The 16,000-nt window shown below is 40.8% G+C and overlaps 2 protein-coding genes across 2 annotated transcripts; one reads left to right on the plus strand and one right to left on the minus strand.

Moving 5' to 3' along the window:
• Positions 1-10,792: 10,792 nt before the first annotated feature.
• LOC117818875 (transcription factor HES-5-like) lies at positions 10,793-11,919 on the plus strand. The gene is made up of 2 exons (XM_034691999.1): positions 10,793-11,110; positions 11,197-11,919. Exons 1-2 carry the CDS (start codon positions 11,048-11,050, stop codon positions 11,599-11,601), a joined length of 468 nt encoding a protein of 155 aa, XP_034547890.1. The 5' UTR covers positions 10,793-11,047; the 3' UTR covers positions 11,602-11,919.
• Positions 11,920-14,460: 2,541 nt separating this feature from the next.
• Positions 14,461-15,713, minus strand: LOC117815512 (transcription factor HES-5-like). The gene is made up of 2 exons (XM_034687307.1): positions 15,353-15,713; positions 14,461-15,266 (listed from the first exon to the last, which is right to left on the minus strand). The coding sequence occupies exons 1-2, from the start codon at positions 15,413-15,415 to the stop codon at positions 14,862-14,864; spliced, it is 468 nt and encodes a 155-aa protein (XP_034543198.1). The 5' UTR covers positions 15,416-15,713; the 3' UTR covers positions 14,461-14,861.
• Positions 15,714-16,000: the final 287 nt, after the last annotated feature.

The following is a 16,000-nucleotide window of genomic DNA, read 5'->3' on the forward strand; positions in this document are numbered from 1 at the left end:
CAAAGAACAACATAAAAACAAAGAACAACATCAAAACAAATAACATCAAAACAAATAACATCAAAACAAAGAACAACATCAAAACATCATTTCCCGCCGTGGGCCTGACGTCACATAAAATTGCTCCTACGTGGGAAAGTTTTGTTACTAACAGTCTGTTGGACAGTTTGACATTATATACTTCTAAATGAGGAGGTTCGAAAGTACTCTAATGAATACGTATGACATTCAAATGTTTTCAATGAGAGAACACTTTACCGTGTTTCTGTCCTTGTCTCGTCTCTGAAGTGGAGGAAGAACTCATGGGAATAACCAGGGAATAACCACAGACTGTATAACACAGGCATGTCCAAAGTACGACCCAGGGGCCAATTGCGGCCCACAGTCCATTTATTTATGGCCCCAAGCTTCCATCTTAAATTGTGTCATTTATAGCACAGAAATTAATTACATTCTGAGTCATCTGTACATTTACATTTCTTGTGCACAAACAAAACTAAAGTCAATCCAGAAACATCTCAAAAAGCTTCACATGGACTACTAAAGTCAAAGCTCTGGGAATTCTGCAAGATGGCAATAAAGAAGAAACACAAGAACTCTTAAAGCGGACAGGTTTTCAAATTAATGTTTTTATCATGATGTGAAAATGTTCTTGATGAACACTAAAAGTTCAGAAGACACAATAGAGGATACAAGACAAGATCAGAATTATGAAATTGTACAGAAAAGGCTAAATTTGGTGCATAAAAAATGTTCAAAATGCAGGAAAATAATTATTTAGTTCTTAAAATGTTGTCTGCTGCAGAACAGTCTTAAAAACGACATGAAAAAGAAGAGTGATGAAATCCAGATCGTGATCCTGCCATAGAAAAATAATGAGACAATATTTTTCCCACATTGCCCGACCCTAAAGAAAATAATTTTTTCAGAAGAATATAAAGTTTGCAAATCTTTAGGTGGCTTGTGGAGAACTGAGGACTACCTAGTTACTGATTTATTGAGCAAAGAAAAGTAAAATAATTGTTATTCCTCAGTCCTCAGTTCGTTCAGCAAATTATTTAGATTTTTTTATTTATTTATTTTTATTTATTTATTAATTTTATATTGTTTTTATTACTTTTGTTGCATATTGTATTGTTAACCTTAGGATTGTGGGGTGGGTTTGGGGTCGGGGCTGGGGCTGGGATCTTTTTCTGAATTTATTCTATTTTAAGTTGTTTTTCTTGTACAGCACTTTGTGTTACAATGTCATTGTATGAAAAGCGCTTTATAAATAAAGTCTGATTGATTGATTATTAAATAGATATTTCATATATAACTTTTATGAATACTAAGTCACAGTTGGAGCCACTGGCCCTGAGGTATTCTGACAACATTATATGTGGCCCTCTTTGAAAAAAGTTTGGACACCACTGGTATAACACAAACGACTTCCTGGTTAGTCCTTGATGGCGTCACCAAAGAGGCGGGACTGTGTGGTCTTCTTCTTCTTCTTCTTCTTCTTCTTCTTCTTCTTCTTCTTCCTCTTCCTCTTCTTCTTCTTCTTCTTCTTCTTCTTCTTCTTCTTCTTCTTCTTCTTCTTCTTCTTCTTCTTCTTCTTCTTCTTCTATACAAAAGTCACATATTCCTGTTGGATGTTTCCTTATTCTGACTGCACTACTATTCAATCTCGAGTGACCAAAGCGTAGTCTAGATATTATTATTTCCTCTCTATGACTTGTTAGGTCATTGGTGTATTCACTGTGAAAAGGAACAGATGATAAATATGATTCACACAATCAATCTCTTCTACCTCTTGTTTTCCTGATTGATTATCAACGAGAGCTTGATCAGTTTAATATTAACTACAGGAAGGTGTGCTAAAAAGGAAATAAAAATGGTGTATATATATATTTATATATTTTAAGTAAGATACAGTAAAACATTTGAGGGGAAAAACTAGTCTGCCTTATTGAAATGAAAGGCAGGGTTTGAGTTTTCCTTTTCGTTCTTCCAATCACTTTTCGGGGGCAAATTTGTTAACTTTTATTAGCAGTAAAATATTGCATCAGATAGATTGATCATTTTGAGCTCTTAGTTGTGAAACTGGACTATAATATTTTCAAACAGTAAACCACTGAGGACACCTGTGAAATATCATATACATATGCAATACATTGATTTCAGGTGCAATACCTCAATAACCATGTGCAAAATTGTAATTTTATTCAGGCAAATTTATGTATTTATGTCTTTAAATAGTACTTTTATACTACTTTGTACAGAAATTATTTTTACTTAGAATATTCATATTTAGGTTTCTGTTGTCCCTACTGTCTTATTCTTTAGTACCGGTGTTCCAGTCACCGTCTTTATTGATTATTAAATCTTGATATTTGCTGTGCCATGTACACTGTGACCACAAATACATTCCACAATGGCTCTGAAAAGTAAAGGCCAAAAAAATCTGACACCTTGATGCTGATATTCTTCATCAATACTGATACATCAAAAAAGTTTGGTCAATGTATTTGGTTGATTGAATTTTAACTTGAATAAATATGTAAATGTAGTACTATCAACACTTACATTTTCAAGTTAGTTACAGACATTTAAGTTGGTCCTTTCAAAACTCTGGTGTTCAAAATATGTGTACCACTTTAGACACTAGAGGGCAGCAGAGCGCTAATACTTACCAGACTGTCCAAATGATGAAAACTATGAGCCTAGAATTCTTGCAAGAATAGAAAAGCACAGAGTAGAATTGAACTCTAATTCTGAAAAGTTGGGATGCTGTGCAAAATATGACTAGAAACAGACTGTGATGGTTTTGCAAAACATTTGAATCCTATTTTTAATTAAGAACAATGCAAAACAAAGTCAGATGTTGAAGTTGATAAGATATAACTGTTTTAGGAAAAATATCTACTCATTGTTAATTTGATGCCAGCAACACATTTCAGACAGTTGGGACAGGGACAGTGTTACATTTTGTTTCATCAGCTCTTCTTTAAACGACACTCTGTAAACATTGGTGAACATAGGAAACCAGTTTCGGACTTAAAAGTGAAATTTGTCCCATTCTTCCTGATAGAGGATTTCAGCTGCTCAACAGTTCAGGGTCTCCTTTGTCGTATTTCTAGATTCATGGTGCTCCAAATGTTTTCAATGGGTGACAAGTCAGGACTGCAAGCAGGCCAGTTTAGGACCTGGACTCCTCTACTACAGAGCCATGCTGTTGTAATACGTGCAGAATGTCTTCCTGAAAAAGGCATCATCTGGATGGCAGCATATGTTGATCCTAAACTTGTATATATTGTTCAGCATTAATGGAGCCTTCACAGATGTGTAAGCTACCCATGCCATGGACTCTTATGATCCCCATACCATCAGGGATGCTGGCTTTGAAGTGTAAGCTGATAACAAGCCGGGTGGACCCTCTCCTCTTTAGAGCGGAGGACACTGTGTCCATGATTTCCAAAAAAAAATGTCAGATTTCGATTCATCAGACCACAGGACAGTTTTCCAATTCCACTCAGTCCATCTTAAACCGGCTCAGGTCCAGAAAAGTCTCTGGTGTTTACGGATCATGTTTATATATGGTTTCCTCTTTGCATGGTTCAGTTTCACCCTGCATTTGTGGATGCAGTGATGAACTGTGTTCACAGACAATGATTTAAGAAATTATGTTGAGCTCATGCAGTGATTTCTACTACAGAGTCATGTTTTTTTTTTTTGACATAGTGATTTCCACTACAGAGTCATTTCTGTTTTTAATGCAGTGATTTTCACTACAGAGTCACAACAAAATATGCTCTCGCTCTCTTTGGAAAATAAATAAGAGTAACAAATGTCACTGTTCTCTGAGCATTCAGCCACACACATGCCCAGCCATTCTGGAAAAAGAGATCAAGGTTGATAGAGGTCAGATAAAAGTAATAAGAAAAAATAAAACAAGCAGATTCAGTGCAGTCTTAAGTTTTATAGGTTCTAAATAAGAATAAAAATATGTGGTTAAAATGTTTAAGAAATTTGTGCCCCAAGTTGTCCTTAAGGGGGTGGCGACAGGTCCTGGTTCGACCAACAGTTACAAGAACTAAATCTATGGGTTTCAATGGTCAAAACAACATCAAATATTGGGGTTCACACATAATGTGGCCTTTGCAGCAATGTACAGCGAGACTCTCTCAGATGTGGAGGCTGTTGTAAGGCTCTGTGAGCTCTCTAAAATATGATGTAAAGAGTTTCTAGAATGAGCTCCGCCTATAAAATTGAAATGACATATATTCATCTTCACAAGTAGTACTTTTGCTCTTAGAAGAAAGCTGGAATAAATATCTGATTTCCAAATAAATGTCCTCATAATCAGATCTCTGTATATTTAACTAAACCCTTGTATTCTGGTGTCATTGTGTTTATTCTGTGGTTGGATTGACAGTCATTGAATATCTGTGATGCTCATTTACATCTGAACAAAAACATCAGGAGTGTGTTTGAAGTTGGACGGAGCAGGTCCTCTCATTGTGGCTGAGGCATCCCTCCTCTGCAGAACGTGCAGAGAAAAGAGAGGAATGCATTGTTGTGCAGCATGGGCGGAAACACAATAGCAAGTGTGCTGCAGGCTGCGTGCTTCAGATACCGTTCTCACCGCTCATATTCATTGTTGAACTCTGCAAACAGATCAACACTAATTCAACGGTCAGATATCCAGCAGTTTCAGGCTCATAATGAAACCTCACTTTGTGTCACATTCACATGGAAATGATAAGCTGCTTATTACCATATGGACGCACTTACAAGCAATAAACTGTGGGAGCTGTTGGAAGAGCTGGAGGGAAACTGGGACACACAGATCTCAGTCGTCAGCTGTTTTTGTCCTCCAAGGACCGTTCACTCTCTCTCTTTGTTCACATGAGCAAAAAACTTCTGAAAACTTCCTGAAATTGTATTCATCAAAAACCTCACTGGCTCCCCGTTCAATACAGAATCACCTTTCAAATCCTACTATTAGTACATAAAGCCCTCAATGGTTCAGACTACCACCCAATCAGGCCTCTTAGGTAATCAGGTGGGGTTCTTTTAGCCATACTTAGAATTAGATCATGGCGAAAGGCTCTTTAGTAACTGTGGTCCTTCTCTCAACAACAAGCTGCCTGCTGACCTGAAGTCCATCACAACAACAAAGTTCAAATCACCCGCCTATTCTTCTCAGTGTACACATAGTTAGTTGGGTTGTTTATTGTACATAAAAATGTACAGCCTTTTAAAATGATTTCACCTAACATTGACATTGAAGCATCAGCAAAGCCCTATGACATTTTGAAGCAAATCTAAGTGTTCATAAAAAGTGTGAAAGCAGGAAGAAATGTGTTTAAATACTGCTAAACAGCAGGAAGGGAAGGAAAGAAAATTATTCAAAGATCTTTAAGGGAAAAAAAAGGCTGACAGTCAAGTGAGGCAGGGAAACTGTTCCAAATCACCGGACATCAGTGACTAATTGAAAACTGGCCAAGGCTGCTGAGTTAGAATTGAATATTTAGATGACTGATCTGGTGGAATAACAGGGATTCTTACACCCAGCTAAGGGTGTAAGTGAATCTGAGACCAAGTTGCAGTAAATGTAAGACCAAGTGGGAGTGAATCTGAAGCATATGTACAGTAAATCTGAGACCAGTAAGAGTTAATCTGAAGCATGTATACAGTGAACCAGAATCCTAGATACAGTGAATCCGAGACCTAGTAAGAGTGAATCTGAAGCATGCTTACAGTGAACCTGAGACCAAATTGCAGTAAATCTGAGACTCAAGAGTTAATATTAAGCATATTCACAATGAATCTGAGACCTATTAAGAATAACTCTGAAGCATGTATACAATGAATCTGAGACCTAGTAAGAGTGAATCTAAGGCATGTATACAGTGAACCTGAGACCTTGATAAAGTGAATTGGATACCCAAATTACTGTGAATCCAGGATCTAGTTACTGTGAAACATAGACCCAGTTACTGTGAATTTGAGACCTAGTTATAAAGAGTCTGAGCCCTAGTTACATTGAATCTAAAACAAAGTTACAATTACAGTTTTTCTCAATTGTTTACACACATTTTCTGAAGGCATGCCTCATACTCTCAGAACTCTACACACAAATCAAAATGGGCAAAACCCCTCAGTTCTCCAGCAAAATTATACTTAACATTCGAAACAATGTTATTTCTTCTCAAAGTGGTATTTTGTTTTCATATCACACACACAAACCACCATATGAATAGACATTTATAAGAACCAGTTGAACACTGATGTGCTCAATGTAAAACACTCTGATGAATGGAAAACACTTCTTCTCCATTCATCATAATGACTTAGGCCTTTTTTTATTTCAGTGTTACACTTACTACAGACCGTACATACATAAATGTGTTGTAAAATATTTTACAATATTGTTTTTATACTCAAAACACACAAATACACAGTAACAAATATATTTTATTTTTCCTAAAAAAAACAGTGTACACCATGTACATCCCAGCCAACACAAAGTTGCAAATACAGTGGTCTACATACAAAACAACTGAATAATTTACAGTATACAGTTACAGTAAAAAAAAAAAACTAAAAAAAACTATGCTGCATCCTCTCTTCTGTTTCGGTCTGGCCACAGCACCTCATCCACATCACAAGTAATGTTTTCCCTGGCCAGACAGGGGGGAAATAAAGCTCTGATTGGTAATTGTAAAACTGTGTGACAGGTGTTTGCCCATGTGATGAGTCAGTGTGCATAGTAGGGCAATTAACTTTAGATTTTGAATGACTGAGTGTTCCTTGAGAAAACAAGATATTTTCTTCATGAAAATTGTGCCAAATGCAGAGAATTGTGTGTAGTGTTTTGAAAAAACTGTGTTTTAGAACTGCAGTTTGAGTTTAAAGCAGGAATTGTGCTTGTAGTTTAGCAGAATTGGTTCAGGGGGTTGGTGCATGGGTTACATGTTGTGGCAATTGTGGACCAAGGACCAGTATTTGTGTGTAAATAATTGAGATAAACTATAATTTCAGACCTAGCCACACTGTATCTTAGAAAAAGGTACAGTGAATCTGAGACCTTGATACTGTGAAAATTAATTTAACAAGTTCAAGGGCATCATTAGTTCAGTTAAATGCATCACAGATAAATTACATCACAGGTTATGGTGATAAATCTTCAAAACCCCCTCCTCTCACCCCAATGTAAAGATTCTAACTATATTTATCTTATTGTTATAAAAGGCTTTTTCAGGTTTACTGAGGGAACCTGTGGGGGACTGGATGAAGTCCAAACTGAAGTTTTTGAAGTGTGTGGGTGTCAGTGTGGCTGCAGGTTCCCACACTTACAGACCAATGAACAGCACAGATAATGACAAAGAGGGTTTCAGTGACTTCATGCTAAATTGAGTGTGTTGGTGTCTGGACAAAGAGTGTGAGTGTGTGTGTGTGAGTATGAGTGTACGTATGAGTGTGTGTGTGTGTGTGTGTGTGTGTGTGTGTGTGTGTGTGTGTGTGTGTGTGTGTGTGTGTGTGTGTGTGTGTGACAAATCCAGAAACAAACAGAAATATATCTGGTTGGTTCTTGAAGTGAAGTTTATCCTGATGAATCCTGAGAAAAGTTTAACACCTTTGAATGCCATCACATTCTCTGACGGGAAAACTTCACTTTTGTCCAAGGGAACACAAAAAGTTAAAAACGCTGCATTCACACATGTACGCAACTCCTGAAATCTCCCCAAAATGTTGATTTGTGTGCAACAGGTGTATTCTGAAGGGAGGAATAGGTCCCCAAGTTTAACTACGGATCTTTGATTCCACCTGAAAGTTGGCAAGTTAACAAATATGTACTGACGAAATGATAGAATATATCATATATACTGTATATACATGCTCTCTAAGTTTTAGCCTTTCTTACCCTCTTTGTATTGTTAGCAGTATTGGCGATCAGGAGCAGGTTATTACAGGTCATCAACTCCGAAGACCTACATCACACATGTCCAGAAATAAACATAACCCTTTGCCAAAATAAACAAATATAAACCTCCCTCAGTCCATCGGATGGGATCCATGATGAATGTTAACTGACTCTTCAGGTGTGTGTGTGAGTGTGTGTGAGTGTGTGTTGGCTCTCCGGTAGCTGTCCAGATGGCCCATTGAGGCCGGAGCATAATGTGGGGGGGATCAGTGGTGGTCGCCGCAGGGTGAATGGACCCTGAAGTGTGGGAACGAGGAGTCGCATGCCGCTCTCACACATTCCTCAGAAACACACACACTCATGGAGACGTGTTGTTGGTCGTGTGCATGTATGGAGGGGGAGTGTTTTCTGTCTGAATGCTCCATGCTGGAATGTTTTTGTGCGGTGACTCATCGGTCAGAAACGTGGCCTGAGGACCACAGAAGAAGAAAATGACGAAAGGATCCCTGCACCTGTCGCCTCAGCAACATGTAGAAGCATTTAACTCACTGAAAAACAACAAACCATATTCACTAAATAACCTTTATTGGTGACTTTTAAAGTCACACAACAAAGTAAAGTTACTCTAGACGCAGTAAGAGAATTATTCAGAATATGATGTAAGAGTTCACAGGTATCCTTAGCTTCTTGCAGTTTAACTAATGTCCTAAATGACTACATGAAGCTGATGGTAACAGTGCACTCTTACTGTAATCTCTGTTTACACCAATCAGGAAAAACAGTCTGTATGGAGAGCAACAGCAGGTGTTCTAGAATTCTGAGATTAAAGACAGAATTCCAGAATTCTCTTTGACCTCTGGGAATTCTGAGAAGAAAATGAAGATTCTGTGAAGAAGGAAGGCCAGACCTAAAAAAAAACATCAGTGTCTCTAATCCTCTTTTGTAGACCTCCATTGAACAAACAAACATTTTAAATGTAGTTTTCTACTCCTCTTGAGGACAGACCTGACAAAGCTTGACTTTTGAATTTTGGTAATCTGCATCATGATGTTGGTATTTCAGCAAACATAAGACCCATTGATTACAAGAACATAACAAGAACATCAGTTTCTGTTTCAGGTTCACAACACTGAAGAAAGTCAGAGTGAAGCCTCTGTGGAAGTTACTGTTTACAGTGAAACTGAGACTCACCACAAACAGATGAACGAGAGCTCCTCTGGGGGACATAATGAACCAGTAAATGTTTTCTTAGCAGACGTCTCAAATTGTTGATACGAAGGTCTGAAAAATGAACCACTGTAACCAGAGGTATTAATCATTTTCAGACACTCATGCTGGTTATGCTCTCGTACTTTAACTACATGAAGCGTTGAACAGTTTTATGCTTTTCTGCCAGACTTTTACTTCAAGGAGCTGCTAGTACTTGTGTTATTTTACTCTAAAAATGACGCTCAGTATGCTTTTACTGTGAAGCTTGAATGTAGCTGATTAAATGTTTGTAGTTTAAACCTGGACTTGTGCTTTTACCCTGTCGTAGTGGCACTTTGATGTAAACAGTGTCAGTACTTGTTCCAGAAGTGCGGGCAGGTGTTACACCACATGTTTGGTTGATGAGAGGGCTGCAGCAGGAGGAGGGGGAGACGGGGGAGGAGGGAGAGGAGGTGCAGTCATCAGTAGGTGAGTATACACACACTGAGACCCTCATGAGGTTTGGTTGATGTGAACGAAGGCGGGAACGTTCAGAAACGGTCCACACGTGGCCCCCGGCTCAGCGGAGCCTCTGATCTGATCCCACAGGTTGAAAGGCTTTCTTAGGGGGGGGAGGCTCTATTGACTGGAGGGTGTGTGTGAGCAGGATCTCAACCTCCTTTCCCACACTCTCTTTCCCATTTATTACAAACTGCAGAAGGCGGGGTGAAGAGGAGGAGGGAGGGGGGTCACACAATAGAAGTGTGCCTTCCCAGAGGACTCTGCTTAACAGAGTTTAATTGACAGCTCCTGCTTTCCCTCCAAATCTGTTTGAGTCTCTGCAGCTCAGTCAGAGTCAGCAGGTCTTTAACTCACTGGGTTCTTAACAAATAATAAAGCAGCATTTTCATACAGGAGCTACATAATACACTGACGAATGTATTTATATAAAACACAGTTCTAAGAATTATTTCACTTTTTTTAATGCTATTTTGACGTCTCTTTGTGTTGAAAATGTTTTATTATGATCCAGAAATGAGCTGCAGGATTCAGTTTGTGCACACATTTATTGGTTAAACACCTTTGTTAATAAAATCTGCAAGTTTTCTTTTGTTGCAGCTGTAGAGAAAATCTCTTTCTCATGTAAATAACAAACTAAATTTCAATACAAGGTGACAAAAAACGATTTTTTTGGGGGGGACGTTTTGCTCCATATTAGCAAATATTTCTACACATTCTTTTTTAAACTTCACTATCTTTGTGTTTGTGTTTAATGTTTAGATAAATGAAGGCCAACAGTCAATGGCAAAAAATAAAATAATGAAGAAAATGATGTGTGTAAATCAGTGATTTTCAAATGAAACATGTTATAACAGTTAAAAAAATAGTTTGAACTGATGAATTGAACCAGGAGTATCACACCATACGCAGACAACAGTGTGTTCTCTCATCGCTCTGTTTAATCTCTCAGATTTTTCATGATTAAAACTTTGATCACAAACAGGTTTAAATCTGTCTGAATGATCTTATTTCTGATTGTGTGTGTGTGTGTGTGTGTGTGTGTGTGTGTGTGTGTGTGTGTGTGTGTGTGTGTGTAAAGAGCAGATAAACTGACCTGGGGTCAGTGTTCAGATCTTATCTTTATCTGTTTACTGTCCCTCATCAGGACACAACATCTGCAGCAGGAAGGTTCCCAGCTCATAAAACACCCTGTGTGCGTGCATGCTTGCGTGCGTGCGTGCGTGCGTATGTGTGTGTGTGTGTGTGTGTGTGTGTGTGTGTGTGTGTGTGTGTGTGTGTGTGTGTGTCCTCAGACTGTGGGAAAGCTGATGCAGCCTGGGCCTCATGTCTTTGTCATGTTAATGTGAGTGTATAAATAGAGGAGGGGGCTCCTGGCTCTCCTCACAGCTCACTCTGCTCTCCACTGAAGCTCTTCTCTGCTCCTCCATGGCTCCCTGCTCCTCCACAGACTCCCAGCTCTCCCTGCGCTCCACCAAAGACAGACACAAAGTAAGTCCCGCTCTCTGCTGCTCTGCTCTGCTTTTCTCTGTGACGTCTCTGAACGTGTGGCTGACCACCTCCTGTTTGTTCTCCAGATGAGGAAACCACTGGTGGAGAAGATGCGCAGAGATCGCATCAACACCTGCATCGAGCAGCTCAAGGTGCTGCTGGAGAAAGAGTTCACCAAACAAGACCCCAACGCCAAGCTGGAGAAGGCCGACGTGCTGGAGATGACAGTGGTGTTCCTGAAGCAGCAGCTGCAGCCTCAGAGCCCTCAGAGCCACGGCTACTCCCGCTGCTGGAAGGAGACGCTGCACTTCCTGTCCTCAGACTCCCTGAAGGAGGTGACGCTGCCACACCTCCACCTCCTAAGCAGAAGAGGCCAGGACCCCAACCACGTGCCCTCCTCCTCTTCCTCCTCCTCTTTCGTTCATGGACACATTCAGGCTGTAGAGAAGCAGCTGTGCGGCCCCCACAGAGCCGTGTGGAGGCCATGGTAGGAGTTGAGGATGATGAAGGATCTTCACCTTTATCATCAGACTTTGGGACTCCTGTCATTTATTTGATGAACAGGGCCTTTATTTTGAAAAGACACAGGAAGTGTTACTTCATATTGAAGCTGCTCAGGTTGTGCTCTGTTGATGCTCGCTGTAAAGTTTGAGGACAGGTTCATGTTCTCTGACTGATGATCACCCATGATGTCTGCTGCCTTTTGTAAAGGTGTGTGTGTCTGTGTGTGTCTGTGTGTTTGGGCGCTCTGCAGTATATCACAGTTTATTCTGTTTTGAAAACAAAAACTCTTTTCTTGTGAAAAGAAAATGTCGTACTCTCTGAGGAGAAATCTAAAAATAAACTTTTTGACACGAATGATTTTCATGTTTTCTATTTTTATTTGGAAACTTAAATAATTCTAGTCATTTGATGCTAAACTACACATAGATTATATGGATGCACAAATGAAGAGGTCTCAGCTAAAAAAAAAAGAAACAACAAGGGCAAAGAGGAAATAAATATCAAAAAGCAAAGCAGAGAAGAGCTTGTGGTGCTGAAGCTGAAACTTAAGCTTGAATACTCTAAATCCCCAGAGGGAGGACCTCCAGACTCTCTGTATCATATGTTCCCTAACTTAATATTATGGGAGCTGCTGTGCCGTCCGTCAGTGTTTGTGCAGTGTATTGTACGGTGGCCAAACAGGGCCAAAAACATTCTTTTTAAGAAGAAAGCTTCTACAAGTGCAGAATCAATGCAACTTTAAGAACACCTGCAAAAGTCTAAAGTAAACCCAACAGCAGAAACACACTGCGAGTGAAAGAAATGTGCCGCAAAACGCCTACAAAACTGTTAAGAGCAACTACGCTGCAAAGAAACATAATCATAATCATAATCATCTGCGTGAAGATAAAAGTGCTGCGAGTCTGCAGCTCTTGACAATTTTAAATATATCTATCTTTTTAACTCCCAAATATTTTAATCAATATCTTTAAATTATTCAATATTTAAAACTGCCTAACCTTTATGTTTCTCATGTTTGTTCAACATAAAAGTCAACATCGACTAAACTTCAATGACGTTAAAAAATGCTTATTTTTCCAGATTTCTGGCAACATACGCAAAGATCTTAATGCTCCTCTTCTAAGAATAACCATGTTTCATGAAGTGAAATGTAGGAGTGGAACACAGAGATAATCTGCCCGGTAACAGCTGATGTTTTCATCTCAATAAATGATTTTACACTCAGAGCCACATGTGTGTTCTCTGATGAAGAGTGTGAAGAGGAGAACATGCTGTCACACGTGCAGCGTCCATCATGTGTGTGTGTTTGTGTGTTTGTGTGTGTGTGTGTGTGTGTGTGTGTGTGTGTGTGTGGGTGGTTGGGGGGGGTTAGCCGTGCCCACCCCCCCCACCCCCCTCCAGGTCTGTGTCAGATCTGGTTTCATCAAACAGCTGCTGGGCGGCTGCAGGGCGTCTCCTCCTCTCTGTGGAGTCCTCCTCTCCTCCACGTTCCCACACTCCCCCTCCTCTCTGCCCTTCATCCCAGAGACAAAGGAAGTGTGCCGTGTTAAATTACCCCCCCAACTCCACCTCCAACTCCCCCCCACCATGATGGTGAGAAACCTCCACACCCGGCTCCCCCTCCTCCTCCTCTCACTAATCTGTCTCTAAATCTGGAGGGAAACCTGAGCTGATGATTATTGAACAACCGCTGAGACAGTTTCGTCTCTTTAAATCCTCTCCACCTTAAAGACTTTTTAAATTAACGGAGCTGGTTGAGAAGTCTTTACAACCTGAAATGTATGTCGTGTTTGAAATATCTGAAATGTAATGCAAACTGAAGTCAAAGCGGAAGAGCCTGAATCCGGCGCCTGGTGGGGCTGATGTCGCGCTGCTGATTTCTTTTGGATCGAAAAGTTTTGGCTTCACTTCTTTGGAGCTGGTGTACCGTCCATGTTTTATACAGCTCTACTGAACAACAGCAGAAAGTGACATTTAACAGGAGAGGTCCAAAAACACTCACAGGAGGATGGACTGAAAGGGTTTGCTTTTTGTCACATGCACACATGTAACCGTGAATATTCCTGAGTGTGATGTTCAGAGGAAACTACGAGACAAGGGAGCAGGGACTCCAGAAAGGTCTATGGTTCGTAACTTGCAACTGTATTTCTATTAATTTGATATATTATACATTTATAATAATCAATAAATATTCGAACCAGTAATATATGTCTACTCTGTGTTTTCAGTCTGACCAGATTTGTTCTGTATTTGCACCACAGACTGGCCTAGTGGCTGGGTGTAGTACAGGTAATAAGCCCCGCCCCCGACTGATGGACCAGCACCTTCAGCAGAGGGCGCAGATAAAGGTATGGACCAATATGGCTCCTTCAATACGTGAGTGTGTGTGTTTATCAAGGCAGTGCACAGGGTGTATAGTGTAGTCGTACTGATTGTCCAGTGTCTTGCTGTAATCTCACCTCTGTGGGGTTGAGAAACCTGTGCCCTGCTCTAATGTCTGCAGACATAAGATGAGGTGAGCCTGTCCTCCAAGTGAGAGCGTACAGGTGTACACAGTCTGAGCAAACACACACACACACACACACACACACACACACACACACACACACACACACACACACACACACACACAAACACACACACACACATACGCGTCATCTGTTTGCATTGAGTAATGTGAGGAAGGCCTGATCGATGTGTCTGCGATCAGGCAGCAGCAGATTGATCCGTGATTTTTTTCTATTATACATTTTTACTCAACAACAGAGGACAATTTTTTTCACTCAGAAACAAACAAACTCAAGAGTTGAAAAAAAACCAGAAAAATGAAAAATCATCAGAAAAAATCATTTGTGTCAAAAAGTTTATTTTTAGATTTCTCCTCAGAGATTACGAGATTTTCTTTTCACAAGAAAAGAGTTTTTGTTTTCAACACAGAATAAACTGTGATATACAGAGCGCACTCACACATACAAACACACGCACACAGACACACACACAGACATAGACATACACAGACACACACACCTTTACAAAAGGCAGCAGACATCATGGGTGATCATCAGTCAGAGAACATGAACCTGTCCTCAAACTTTACAGCGAGCATCAACAGAGCACAACCTGAGCAGCTTCAATATGAAGTAACACTTCCTGTGTCTTTTCAAAATAAAGGCCCTGTTCATCAAATAAATGACAGGAGTCCCAAAGTCTGATGATAAAGGTGAAGATCCTTCATCATCCTCAGCTTCTACCACGGCCTCCACACGGCTCTGTGGGGGCCGCACAGCTGCTTCTCTACAGCCTGGATGTGTCCATGAACGAAAGAGGAGGAGGAAGAGGAGGAGGGCACGTGGTTGGGGTCCTGGCCTCCTCTGCGGAGAAGGTGGAGGTGTGGCAGCGTCACCTCCTTCAGGGAGTCTGAGGACAGGAAGTGCAGCGTCTCCTTCCAGCAGCGGGAGTAGCCGTGGCTCTGAGGGCTCTGAGGCTGCAGCTGCTGCTTCAGGAACACCACCGTCATCTCCAGCACGTCGGCCTTCTCCAGCTTGGCGTTGGGGTCTTGTTTGGTGAACTCTTTCTCCAGCAGCACCTTGAGCTGCTCGATGCAGGTGTTGATGCGATCTCTGCGCATCTTCTCCACCAGTGGTTTCCTCATCTGGAGAACAAACAGGAGGCGGTCAGCCACACGTTCAGAGACGTCACAGAGAAAAGCAGAGCAGAGCAGCAGAGAGCGGGACTTACTTTGTGTCTGTCTTTGGTGGAGCGCAGGGAGAGCTGGGAGTCTGTGGAGGAGCAGGGAGCCATGGAGGAGCAGAGAAGAGCTTCAGTGGAGAGCAGAGTGAGCTGTGAGGAGAGCCAGGAGCCCCCTCCTCTATTTATACACTCACATTAACATGACAAAGACATGAGGCCCAGGCTGCATCAGCTTTCCCACAGTCTGAGGACACACACACACACACACACACACACACACACACACACACACACACACACACACACACACACACACACACACACACACACACAGGGTGTTTTATGAGCTGGGAACCTTCCTGCTGCAGATGTTGTGTCCTGATGAGGGACAGTAAACACATAAAGATAAGATCTGAACACTGACTCCAGGTCAGTTTATCTGCTCTGTACACACACACACACACACACACACACACACAGAGAGAGAGAGAGAGAGAGAGAGAGAGAGAGAGAGAGAGAGAGAGAGAGAGAGAGAGAGAGAGAGAGAGAGAGAGAGAGAGGGAGAGAGAGAAATAAGATCATTAAGACAGAATCAAACCTGTTTGTGATCATAGCCTTTATAATGAAAAAATCTGAGATTAAACAGAGTGATGAGAGAACAGGCTGTTGTCTGCATACGGTGTGATACTCCTGGTT

The sequence above is a fragment of the Notolabrus celidotus genome, chromosome 1 (genome assembly GCF_009762535.1).
Source record: "Notolabrus celidotus isolate fNotCel1 chromosome 1, fNotCel1.pri, whole genome shotgun sequence".
Taxonomy (NCBI): Eukaryota; Metazoa; Chordata; class Actinopteri; order Labriformes; family Labridae; genus Notolabrus; species Notolabrus celidotus.

What these genes read in the sequence shown, in the direction of transcription:
- LOC117818875 (XM_034691999.1), top strand. Translation starts at nt 11,048, where the DNA reads ATGGCTCCCTGCTCCTCCACAGACTCCCAGCTCTCCCTGCGCTCCACC. An exon ending in CCACCAAAGACAGACACAAA is followed by an intron (nt 11,111 to 11,196) that starts GTAAGTCCCGCT and finishes TTTGTTCTCCAG; the next exon opens with ATGAGGAAACCACTGGTGGA.
- LOC117815512 (XM_034687307.1), bottom strand. Translation starts at nt 15,415, where the DNA reads ATGGCTCCCTGCTCCTCCACAGACTCCCAGCTCTCCCTGCGCTCCACC. An exon ending in CCACCAAAGACAGACACAAA is followed by an intron (nt 15,267 to 15,352) that starts GTAAGTCCCGCT and finishes TTTGTTCTCCAG; the next exon opens with ATGAGGAAACCACTGGTGGA.